At 38.4% G+C, this 11,758-nt stretch overlaps 1 protein-coding gene across 1 annotated transcript; it reads right to left on the minus strand.

Moving 5' to 3' along the window:
* Window positions 1-2,182: 2,182 nt before the first annotated feature.
* qrsl1 (glutaminyl-tRNA amidotransferase subunit QRSL1) lies at window positions 2,183-11,758 on the minus strand. The gene is made up of 11 exons (XM_069178636.1): window positions 11,630-11,758; window positions 10,340-10,499; window positions 9,682-9,780; window positions 8,274-8,370; window positions 7,741-7,911; window positions 7,277-7,452; window positions 6,553-6,665; window positions 5,267-5,459; window positions 4,466-4,583; window positions 3,633-3,838; window positions 2,183-2,545 (listed from the first exon to the last, which is right to left on the minus strand). Exons 1-11 carry the CDS (start codon window positions 11,651-11,653, stop codon window positions 2,346-2,348), a joined length of 1,557 nt encoding a protein of 518 aa, XP_069034737.1. The 5' UTR covers window positions 11,654-11,758; the 3' UTR covers window positions 2,183-2,345.

The raw sequence follows: 11,758 nt of genomic DNA on the forward strand, positions 1-11,758 counted from the left end.
GAAGAATTAAAGGTCAGTATTATTCTGGAACCTAAATGAAGTTGTTCTTACGTTTTGCTGAATTCCCAAGTTAGCCTGAGGTCTTGATTCCACAATCGAAAAAGACAAAATGAATAATCAGTCCAGTAAAGGCACCGTGGTTGCCGAAGTTGTTATTCACGTTCACAAAGTTTCCAGTTAAGTCGTCCTGACCCAGTGCGAAGAGCTCCTGCTGGGTGTCCTCAGAGCTCCACCTGCAGGAGGAGGGCTGGGGGATGGCATGGCACAGGCAGACCTTCCCCAGAGTCCCATGCACGCTGTGTGAGTAATGTTGTGAAGATAAAAGTTCTTAAAAAGACCCTGAAATCAAGTTTCCATTTCAATCTTTTAAATAAAGATGTAAAAATCTGTGAAAGTCAAAGCTTACTTTGACCTGACATGTAGTTTGTTGCCTCCACTATGATTCCATGAAAATGAATAGTGCTTTGTTAACTTAAATGTTAAATACCATTAGTTGTCGCCACATATTCTACCTTTTCATTTTTCTTTTTTGTAATTGTCTATTTTTATAAATTGTCAGGTGCTTTTTCAAGTATCTCCCCTTATTGTGTTTAAATATGCTTTTTGGGATTTCTTTGTGTCTCTGCATCATCTCAGTTGGCGGTCCAGAATCTGTCCACTCTTCTGCACTCTTTTGGGGTCTAAAAATTTGGTCCTTTGGTATTGCAACCAAAAAATGTTCCATGTGCAACATCAATTGGACTGGGAAACATCTCTCTCTGCCCTCCACTAATGGCATCCTGCCATTCAGGTCAGAGATGTACAGATCCATGTTTTCTAGCATTTTTAAAACCAGCAACACCAGAAGAGCTGGTAGAAGTAGTTAAATTGGTCAGTTAACCCAATGATGAGCGGAGGCAGGTAATGAAGAACAGAGTAGGAATGAAACCTGCAGGCACAGCAACCCTCCACAATTAGCTGTGTTCTAGGTCACAATTTTTTCAAATTGTTTGTATTACTTTATTACTGTGTAATAAATAGTTATATTACTTTATTACTGTGATGCATTGCCTTCCCTGTATTTTCTCAAGATACCATGTAGCTTGTGGGGTCCCATAGCCCCATTAGCAACCCCAATCCAGCTCTGGGAAGGACCCCTGTTACAGCAGCCATCAATTTGATTGTGTCTTCCTGATTCAAGCTGCTGACTGATTCTCTTTTTTCAAGCTGCTCTTATAAATTCCTTCATGTCTTCATTCAAGACAATTGAAGCTTATCCCAATATTCTACGTGCCATAAACATACAGCCATTGTCTTCCAGTGGACGTTCACATATTTGGGGCACAGCTATGTTCTGCCTGCCTGACATCTCGTCCTTTTTCATTGTAGGGAGAGTGGCACTCCTTCTTGTACAGTGCATAAGAAATAGAAATAGTTCAATTCCTTAATTTAGAAAAAAAAGTAAAAACTATGAGGCTTTACAAATCAATTTCATAGGACATGGACTCTGTTTAACACTTTGCCCAGCTGGAGGTGTCCTGTTAGGTGTCCCATGCTCACACTTCACCCTCATTGAAGAATTTGTTTCAATTCAAAATACTTTATTCATCCCCCATGGGGGAGCAATTTAAGGGACAGGAAGAGCAAGGGGCCAATGGGTTAATTGTCATAGCCCTAGTGTTGCAACAATAAAAACACTATTTGAAATGCAGATCTAATCTTGTGCCAGAGCTAAAATGCTGTCGTTAATTGGTGGAAAAAGGTGACTGGCAAAACTGTGATAAGATCCTGAGGATTTGTCTGACAAAAAGCTTCTGTACTAAACCTTGTGGTGGATAACGGGAGGGAGTAGGATCAAGGAGCCAGAAGAGAGGAAGGTGGACAAGCTACTGTGACTCTAGTGGATTTAGAGATGAGACTTCAACCTGTGCATGATATTGCTATTTTTCCAGATCTGTGGATGCACATTGTTACAAATAAAGAAATAGTCATTTGACACTCATGCTTTCATTAAATACAATACATATGCACTTGTGTATTTACAAAATACAATTAAAATGCACTTAATCTGATTCGGAAATACAAACTGACTTGGTACCGGCGGCTGGCAATGTAACCTAAAACTTTGTGCCACTAACAAACTGCAGATATTTTAAACAAAAATAGAATACCTCCACAACAAAAAGATGAACAGAGAGCCAACTTTTATTCTTACTTCATAAGGAACTTTTTATTGTTCACATTTTATAAAAGTATATATATATACACGTATTTAGGAATCTGAAAGTCAGATACAGCACTTTTTTGTCACATGGTTTAGATGTGTTCAGCAGCAGCCCTTTGATTTCCAGTGAGAACTAAGGGCTTCAAACAGCCAGGGAGGATGAGCTCTTTTCAGTGTTCTCATGCATGTCTGGCAATTCGATCAGTGGAAATTTCACTTGCTGCTCTAACCAGTTGGCAACAGTGAGAAGCTTCTGCTCTTGAAATGCCTGTCCAATGAGCTGGAGGCTGATGGGTAGCCTTGTGCTTGCCAGTGCAACAGGCACAGTCACAGCTGGAAGACCTGAAAGAACAGAAATCAGTGATGAACAACAGGCCTTTAAATTAAGAATATTTAATTCTTAAAACATTATAAAATACCAGCAAGTAAGAGTTTCACCAATGCAAATCTAGTGTAGATTTCATCCTCTGTATGTTTCTACTGTCTTGGGTCTTTTTTACTAGTTATAGGTGTTCAGATGTTATTTCTTTAATATTTTGTATTGGTCATGTTAATTAAGCAAAATAAATGAGACAAGTTTTCAGTTTATTATATTTGTTTTACTGCTTCACCTTCATATAATAAATAATCATGTAAAAATGCATTTTAGACAAAAATAATTAGTGTTGTTTGATACCTTTTGATTATAAAGGACTATACGAAAACAGCAAACTCCTTAAAAATCCTTTTCTTTTGTCATTTAAGATAAATGATTACTTCAGTAGCAGTAGAGATCAGGGAATTGACTACTGACTTGAGTTAAACTTGAACTTCAGCCATATGGTTCATACAGCTTTCTTTTCACTCCATGAGATCACATCTACTATTTGAGCCACTCCCGAAGCAGCTTAATAAACCATTTACAATCCATGCTTGTGGCACAGCATTTAATCATAAAACACACCAAGTGGTGTGGACAGACCCAGTCATGGGTCTGTTAAAGTATGTGGATCCACATCTTCAAAAATTGTATTCAGATGTATTACACACCATTTTTGTAAACACTTACTGTATCCAGTGTTAACATTTCTATTACTTTAAAATTAACAAGGTTGTGCATTGTAATCCACAGATTACAGTACCACCCATTTAACAAATGACTCCACTGAAACAGCAAGTGTAGGATTTTAAATGTATGAATAATTCCCCACACTCCTTTCTGCTGCACTGAATAATGTATTTAAATCTGTACCATAAAAACAGCCATTATCATCTGTAATACTTCGGAGTTGAATGTAAAGATGGAAACACCTAGCACTGGAGTACAGCAGGAGGGTGTGTGTCTTTGGGCTTTCCCTGTGCATCAGCAGAGTCAAGCACTGTACAGTACACGCAGACTGTTCGTATTGTATCCCATGCTGCACGCTTTGAGAAAAGCTCCGGTACCCACCTGCCATGTTAACAGGCTGAGTGAAGATGTCCTCCTGTGCACTGCGGGTCCTGTTGTCTTCTTTGGTAAAATCAGTGTAGCGTATAGCTTCTGTCAGAGTAGTGGGGGTCAGCAGCAGGTCCACCCCTGAGGAGAAGACCTTGGCAAAGTCATTCGCTATGAGGCGTCTCACCTTCTGTGCTTTCACAAAGTAGCGATCGTAGTTCCTGCAAAAAGATCATGCAAGACGCCGTGGGAGCAAGGAATAACACTAAACGAACTGAGAAATCATCTAGCAGATTGGATGAGACTAAACATCCTGAAACAAAAAAGCAACAAACATCTGCTTCTTATTTTCATCATCAGCAATCCCACCTGTGCATGAAGTAAGAGCACATCGGCATTCGGTAACATTCATGTTTTGTATATTGTTTAGAAAATATTTGCAATTGAATCATTGTCTTCATAGATAATATAGACAATGTTGAAGTTAGCAATATTTGATAATAAAGGGGCACAGCAAAACATGAAATACCTAAAGCAAACACAACAAACATTAAGACAAAATTGTATCCAAGGTGCCCAATTCTGAATTTTATTTAGAATTTATACCAAACAGAATTTTAAATTCCTGATTTGTTTTACTACAAAAAGTTTACAATGGGTACAAAAATGGAATGTACAGAACACAAGACTTGAAGGCATAAGTTCTCTTAAATGGCAAAAACAGCTTCTCAAAAATCACCCGCTGGTTCGAAAGTTTAAGAGTGTATGCATCAAGGTAAACATGTCTGAGTTTAATTTGTGACCTCTCATTTTCCACAGTGACCACACAAAAAAATCAAATCCCTTACTGCTTTAAAAGAAAGTAGTTTCCCGAGAGAACTCTTCTTCTCACAACATCATTGAAACCTTCATGTCTGGTTGCTGCGTACATGGCCTCTGTTGAGCTGTCAACGGCACCACGGTAACCTGGACAACGTTAATACAATCTTGGTGAAGTGAAAGGATAATGGCACATTAAAGCTGACATTTATATTACATTTGTATATCAGAAGGCCATTCTTTTACCTGCCTAATGGTAAAACAGTACTACTAGAAAAGCACAGTCATCTTACAAGTCTAACAATTTGTCTTATTGGAGATATTTTGTAAGAAAAGAGTAATTGTTTTTCTTAAGTATATTATGTACACACTTCAAATGCCACAACACTAGATTGGCCCTGAGCATCACTGAAAAGGAAATGGCAATATTTACATTAATTTGTTTCTAAAATTGAACATACCATTCTTACTGAAAAAACATGTATTTGTATAAAAATATCATCTCAGCCAAGTGCCAAACAGCCAACAACACAGTACGCCTTGTGCTGCTGGCAATGTCATGACCTCGATCCATACCAGAGCTTGAATGAACCGTATAAAGGACATGCGTAATGGGAAAAAAACAAGCCAACACTCTTGCAGAGCACAATAAGTGCTGCAAGTTGTTGCACTTTCTATCTGTTCTTGTTAGCAGTGTGTATTAAAGATGATGAAGTTCAGAATCACATCCTGTAGGTAGTTAATGATGGTGTTACTGTGAACATGCAGTAGTACGATACCCGTGAGAGTGCTGAGCCTGGACATGAAAGTTAAATGAAGGAATCAGATACCGTACTCCAGTCCATCAAACCGGGCCATGTTGGACGCAACTTCTGCCACGCAAAGCACATGGTAGCACACAATGGAGTGCTGAGTGTGAGGGAGGGACACCTCAACGACTCGAGCTCCCGCCTTCTCAAACAGCTCTGCCGTTCTGCTCCAGTGGGACAGCGTCTCACTGGACAAGCCGGGAGCATGGTATTCCTGAGGAAAACAACGCAGCACATTGCTATTCAATCTCAGCTTACAAAATCCAAGCAAGGCCCAGCCTCTAATCTAAATGTCTTTTTACACTAGAAGGAAAAATCCCTTTGGTCTGAAGAAACATCTTTGATGTTTTTTAATCTAAATTCTGAATCCTTTGTTTTCTCGTGACGTGAGAGTAAAACAAATGAAATCTACATTATATGGATGCCATTCTACACAACCTCTTCTCTTTGAAAGCTTGTGTAACAGAATGACATTTCTGAATGCTGTTCAAGGACAACAAAGGAAAAGAGAATATGGAACATAAAAAGGTACAAAAAGAAAACAAAAACAAAATCCCTCTAATTAAATACTGTTCGACAGTAGGTTTTCGCTTTTTACACAACTTTAGTAATATGCCTACTGCCAATTTATTTAATTACCCTTTATTCTAGACGCACTCATGAGACAGAGCAGACATGAAAATTCAGTTCATTCACCTAAAAGCTCTAAAACCATCCGGAAACAAGTGAAATGGAGCCACTGGGTCACTGTCATCATTACATCAGTTTGTATAAAATTCACTGTTTGTGATTTGAATTAACTAAATGTTTTTCCCTTTTGTACTTCATTCAACTCTCTGCTCATATGGATAGAGTCATACCAGGGTACAAGACAGAAACATTTCTAATGATAATGGGCAGTCTAGAGGAAACTGACCAGCAAAAGTTGCTTCGGGTGGACAATGAGTCTGTGATTTCCTAACTAGCTCCACCCAGCTCTTCTGGTATTTAAGTCAACCATGTGCCATGTCCTGGGATGTCCCAGTCATAGTGGGCTACCCCAATACAGAGAACATCCCACACTCTAAGCAGAGACTTCCATAGGCCTGTTTCCTTTTCAATTAATTTAATATAATAATTAATTGACACACATAATACAAAGACCCACTACATAGAATAAGAACACGCACTATAATCAGTGCTTTTTTAAATAGAAACAAGTAAACACTGTATATAATCTGTCAACTTTAACAAAGTCATAGATTTGGTTTAGCCACTGTACACACAAAGGCAGAGAAAGAGCAACAGGAGAATTAAAGATGTCTTACCCTTGGAATACCAATACAGATACTGCTGACATCTATGTCATCAGGCAGGTTGATTGGCGTGACTGGGTAGTCTACTGTTGTGGAATCTTTTGGATCATGACCTTGGAGAACACCTGCTAACACAAAGCACTATCAGCATAAGATGAACCATGGAAAACCATACAAATCATGCCAAAATCTCTTTCTTATTTACATAAGTGATCTTTCAACACGCACTAAAGCACTAGAGATTTAGGATCAAGTAGATGTTTGAAAGATCCTACAACACATTTGAAGCATTTAGCCAGGAATCAAAATTCCCCAATGCAACAGTCATAATTGGAGCCTGGAGTTTTTCTTTCTCAATTTTAAAATCTGTTTTTTAGTTCTCCCTCAAGAAACGGTTGATATAGTCACTTCTAAAATCATGAAATAATCATCCCCTTGTGATACCTTAACCATCACAATTAGTCATTTAATTATCACAATTGATACACATAAATTACATAAGCATGTAGATTAACAGTGATGTATACTTCTTCCTTAGTCATAACAAACCAGGCACAGGGATGCCTGGAATATAATGACTGAACTATAGGTTAGCATCCCTGAAGATCACATGATCAAGGAAAACTCAAAGCCCTAGTCACAGTATAGAAAAATATATACCTTTTTGCAAGAGTTATGCATTTTTAGGATGGTATTTGTTCCTGGTTGTCAAATGATGTAAATGTGTATCTCATACCTAGAACAGTGGCAGCATCATGAACACTCCTAGTCATTATGCCTGGTACATCCAAGGAGTTCACCAGTGGGATCAGTCCATGGCGTGAAAGTAGACCATATGTAGGTTTCAAGCCAACTATCCCACAGTTTGCTGCAGGATTCCTTGTGGATCCTCCCGTATCTGAGCCTAGGGACCTGCAAATCCACTGGAGTTTTGTAGCAATTGTTCAGGCTTAAAACAGTACGTTCTTTTGTTCACACTGTGAGGGCTAAACTATATAAACTACGTCAAGCTGAAAACAATGGTCTTTAGTGGCCTTTAGTGTAGGACAGAAATCTAGTTCAAAATACAGAAAGGCAGGGAATCTGTGATGCACAACTACTTGAGGAGCAAAGTGGTGAAGATTCAGAAGGTTAAGAATCCTACAACATACTAGTCTGAATATCTGCAGCTCATGAGGCAGAACAATGGCAAGTACTTACGCAAAGCATGTTAAAGAGGCCACGGCAGCCGCACTCCCCCCCGAGCTACCCCCTGTCACAGCCCAGTCAGAGTCTCCACCTCCTGGGGTCTGCCCACTCCTGTCTCTGCAATGTGTGGAGTAACTCCAGGGGTTCCTCACGGGCCCAAATATACTGTCGGTGCTCCCAGACCTGCAGAAACAAGCAGGCAATGACACCAGCAGTGCTACCATGTCTTTACAACCAATTCCTCTCAGAATGTGACCAAAGAAGACTTAAGCTTTTTGAGACATCCCTCACAGTGCATCTTTTTTTGGCTCCATTCTTCGAAAGGTTCCCTTAATATTATGGTAAAGAAAAAGGCTTTGTCAAAGTACATAAAAAAATAAACCTACAAAAGCTTATTAGAAGACCTAAATGGCTCCTTGTGAGAGTCACATAAAAAAGGTGTAAATCTTTTTTTTCCAACAATTACTCATCTCCTAAACTGTCATGCAGTGACTGGAATGTAAATGAATACAGTATGTGCGGTGAAACAGGATCCAAGTTCTTACCCCATTGCAAATTCATCTAAATTTGTTTTGCCCATGAGAACAGCACCTTGGTCCAACAGCTTCTGAACTACTGTTGCATTAAAAGGAGGAATGTAACCTAAACAAAAGACGGAGGTGATATTAAGATTAATTGTTTCTTAATAATGTGCATAAGGTTTACATACTAAACGTTATTAAAAAGGCACTGAGAAGCACATTTCTAAAGTATTTTCTTATTAATTTCCCAATAAAATATTGTTGTAAAAAAATACTACTTTGTCTCAGTTCTAAAAACACATTACCCCTAGGAACTATCAATGGATCTTCAACACAGAGAAAACAGTACTATGAGAAAACAGTAGGTTCAAGCAAAAATGTCAGCTTTTCCCTAAATTGAGGGCAAAGTTCTGCGGCCCTTGTTCACCTGACCAGTGAAGAGCAACAAATTTGATCAGGTTACAATCCAAAAACCTGGATACAAAGACATCAAAGTGTTATTCATTATCTGCTTTCTGGTGAAGGAGGGCAGAAAGTCTGCTATGTGCTGCACCAAGGAAGGAGACTACCATGGTACACTGCAACACACAGAGCCTTGGGAATGCAACCGTGGGGGAAGAGACCTGGAACTGTGTGAACTTTTAACTGTGTAGTTTTGGAAGAGTTTGTTTTATGGAAAACTTTGTTGCTATGAAGGGAGAAGGAAAACATTCAATTCAAAGAAGAACTTAAGACTTGTTAAGTAAGAACAGTGAATTTGTGAATCCACCAAACACACTTCAAAGATGTGGAAGTCCACTCCACAAGGTCATGGCTGAGCCATTCCTCCACTGCTGCTTGTTATCTGCACTTGGGACCTAAATTCAAAGAGCTTCCTTCATCAGCCCACAGAAATGAAAATAACTGTTCACACTCTCTCAAAAATCCAACTGTCCTGAAAGACAACATTCTTAGGCCAGAAGTGTGTTCATGTTACCCATTTCAATGTAGATCATAAAAAGTTAAATGTGTGACAGACCCTGCACTGGCACGAATAAATCTGGAGCCAGCAATACATAGTGTTGTAGGGCTTTCACCTCAAGCGTGATTCTGTAATCGGACAATAGAGGCCCACAACCCAGAGGATTTTGAAATCACTTTATACCACCTGTCGGGCCTGATGGAGGAATAGAAAAGGGAGGGGAAACCATCAAGACAGAAATAAACGCCGAATTGCAAACAAGGTAAACAGTGTATTCTTTTGGCGGGTCAAATTATTTTATGTAAGTAATATAGTATACTTTAATCATCAAGTAATACAATACAATCCTTACAGTACCGTACAGTATGTGCAAATCCAAAAGCTACAGGAATACAAACCATTTGGTGGTGTTACAGAAAAACTTTAAATTATCTGAATGCAATTTACAATATTTGCATCATAATGTCTTACCTTTTAACATCACAGATGCACAAGTGGTTTCGATATTAGCAGTAGAGAAGTTGTCTTTCACTGCTACTGGAATCCCATCCAGAGGACCCAAGGGTTTACCTGCAGGAGAGATACACAGCTTTAATAAACAGGGGGATTATTCGCACCATTCAAATCCAGATGGGAAGAAAGGAGATAATTTATGTAAACTAATAATACAAATGTTCTATTATATGATCTATTATATGATAAAGGTATACGGAAATATAAGAGATTAGGTGGCGGCGGGAGATCTGACTCTGTAGGCAAATGCCAACTTTTTTTTAATCCAAATAAAAAGATGACTGTCATGATCTTGGTGATAATTAAATGTTTTGGCTTAAAGCAACTCAAGAACATGGTGTGAAGACCTAAAGCCTTTTTTCAAAGGAAAGAGCAACAGACTTTCAAGTATACTTTAGTGAGCTAGAGTGTCTTGTTCTTTTTAGAACACATCAAGAGCACTTGACTCCTGTTTTTTCACATTTCAGACACAAAAGTCTTTTGACAGTCGTGCTGTTACCTGGTGTAAACACTCAGAGAAGGGTGTACATTTATCTTTTAAATATAATACTATGTGTTGTACAGTTCTGTATGTGTGACCAATGCAGCAAACGAAAAGCTCCAAACTGTACAGTACCTCTCTGAAATCTTATCTCTGCTTCCTCAGCTTGTTCCAGGGCCAGGTCTTCAGTTACAGTGATGTAGCTGTTCAAGAACTTTGTTTTCTTTATAAGCTTCAGGCATTTTTGGCAGAGCTCTTTGGGAGATATTCTACCTTCACGGAGAGCCAAGGACACCTGTAAAATACATATTAATTATGTGAAATCTTATTAGGCACTTATATAAAAATGTTAGGGCAGCTTGGAGGTTCAGTGCTTAGCATTGCTGCCTCACAGCGCTGGGGCCCTGAATTCAATTTCTGGGGTGTTATCTGCGTGGAATTTGCATTTTCTCCTCAGGTTTGTGTCAGTTTCCTCCAAGTGCTCCTGTTTCCTCTCACAGTCCAAAGATATACTGATAGGTTAATTGACTTCTGGGGAAATTTGTGTATTCTTATTCAGAATGTGCAGCCTTTCTGTGTTTCTTTGTCAATTCAATTTACACTTAAGCACTGTTTTTGACATGAATAAATATAATGAAATTGAAACTACATCACAGTATTGTAAACACAAAATCAATTATTAAGCTAATGTTATTTTATTAATTTAAAATATGAAATGTAGGAAAATAAAGACATGTAGGTCTACATTCAGTTGCTCCCTACCTGGTCTTGCACAAACTATGGCTCTGCATTCTCTTAGTACCAAGTGGAGATATACAGTGGTGTGAAAAAGTGTTTGCCCTTCCTGATTTCTTTTTTTTTTGCATGTTTGTCACACTGAAATGTTTCAGATCAAACAAATTGAAATATTAGACAAAGATAACACAAGTAAACACAAAAGGCAGTTTTTAAATGAAGGTTTTTATCATTAAGGGGGAAAAAAATCCAAACCTACACGGCCCTTTTTCACACCACTGTAATTAGAATAGAAGGTACAATTCCAGATATCAAATATCCCACAAAAAGTGGTTACTGTAATGCTTCTGACAGTAGTTAAAGATTAGACAAACATGCAGTTGGTCTATAATATTAATATAAAACACTTTATTTATAATAACAACACTGTGTAAAATTTGTCCGTTGATTGTTATGCACATATCGACGGGAAGACTGGGTGACGAAAAACTATGCTGTTCTCGGCTTAAACCTCGAATTCAAAGGTATTTAACTCTCAAAGTTAACATTTACGTTAAACCTCAGAATCTTCCATAATATTTTAAAGAATATGTAGTTTCAATTCTGCAGGAATTTTCAGGTTTTCCGCTCACAGATGGTAAGATACATGTAACTCAGAATGTACATTAAGCTCAACTGGTTGCCACTTACCTCTCTTATCGTTAAGCCCAACATGTTTTAAACATCTCCTTTTATTATGCTTCTTATTAAATGCAATTTAACTTTCTGCTTTAAATGGCAGCGTGAAGCAAGCAACGCTAACTTGGGTGTCCCTTTCAA

The sequence above is a fragment of the Lepisosteus oculatus genome, chromosome 2 (assembly GCF_040954835.1).
Source record: "Lepisosteus oculatus isolate fLepOcu1 chromosome 2, fLepOcu1.hap2, whole genome shotgun sequence".
Lineage (NCBI taxonomy): Eukaryota > Metazoa > Chordata > Actinopteri > Semionotiformes > Lepisosteidae > Lepisosteus > Lepisosteus oculatus.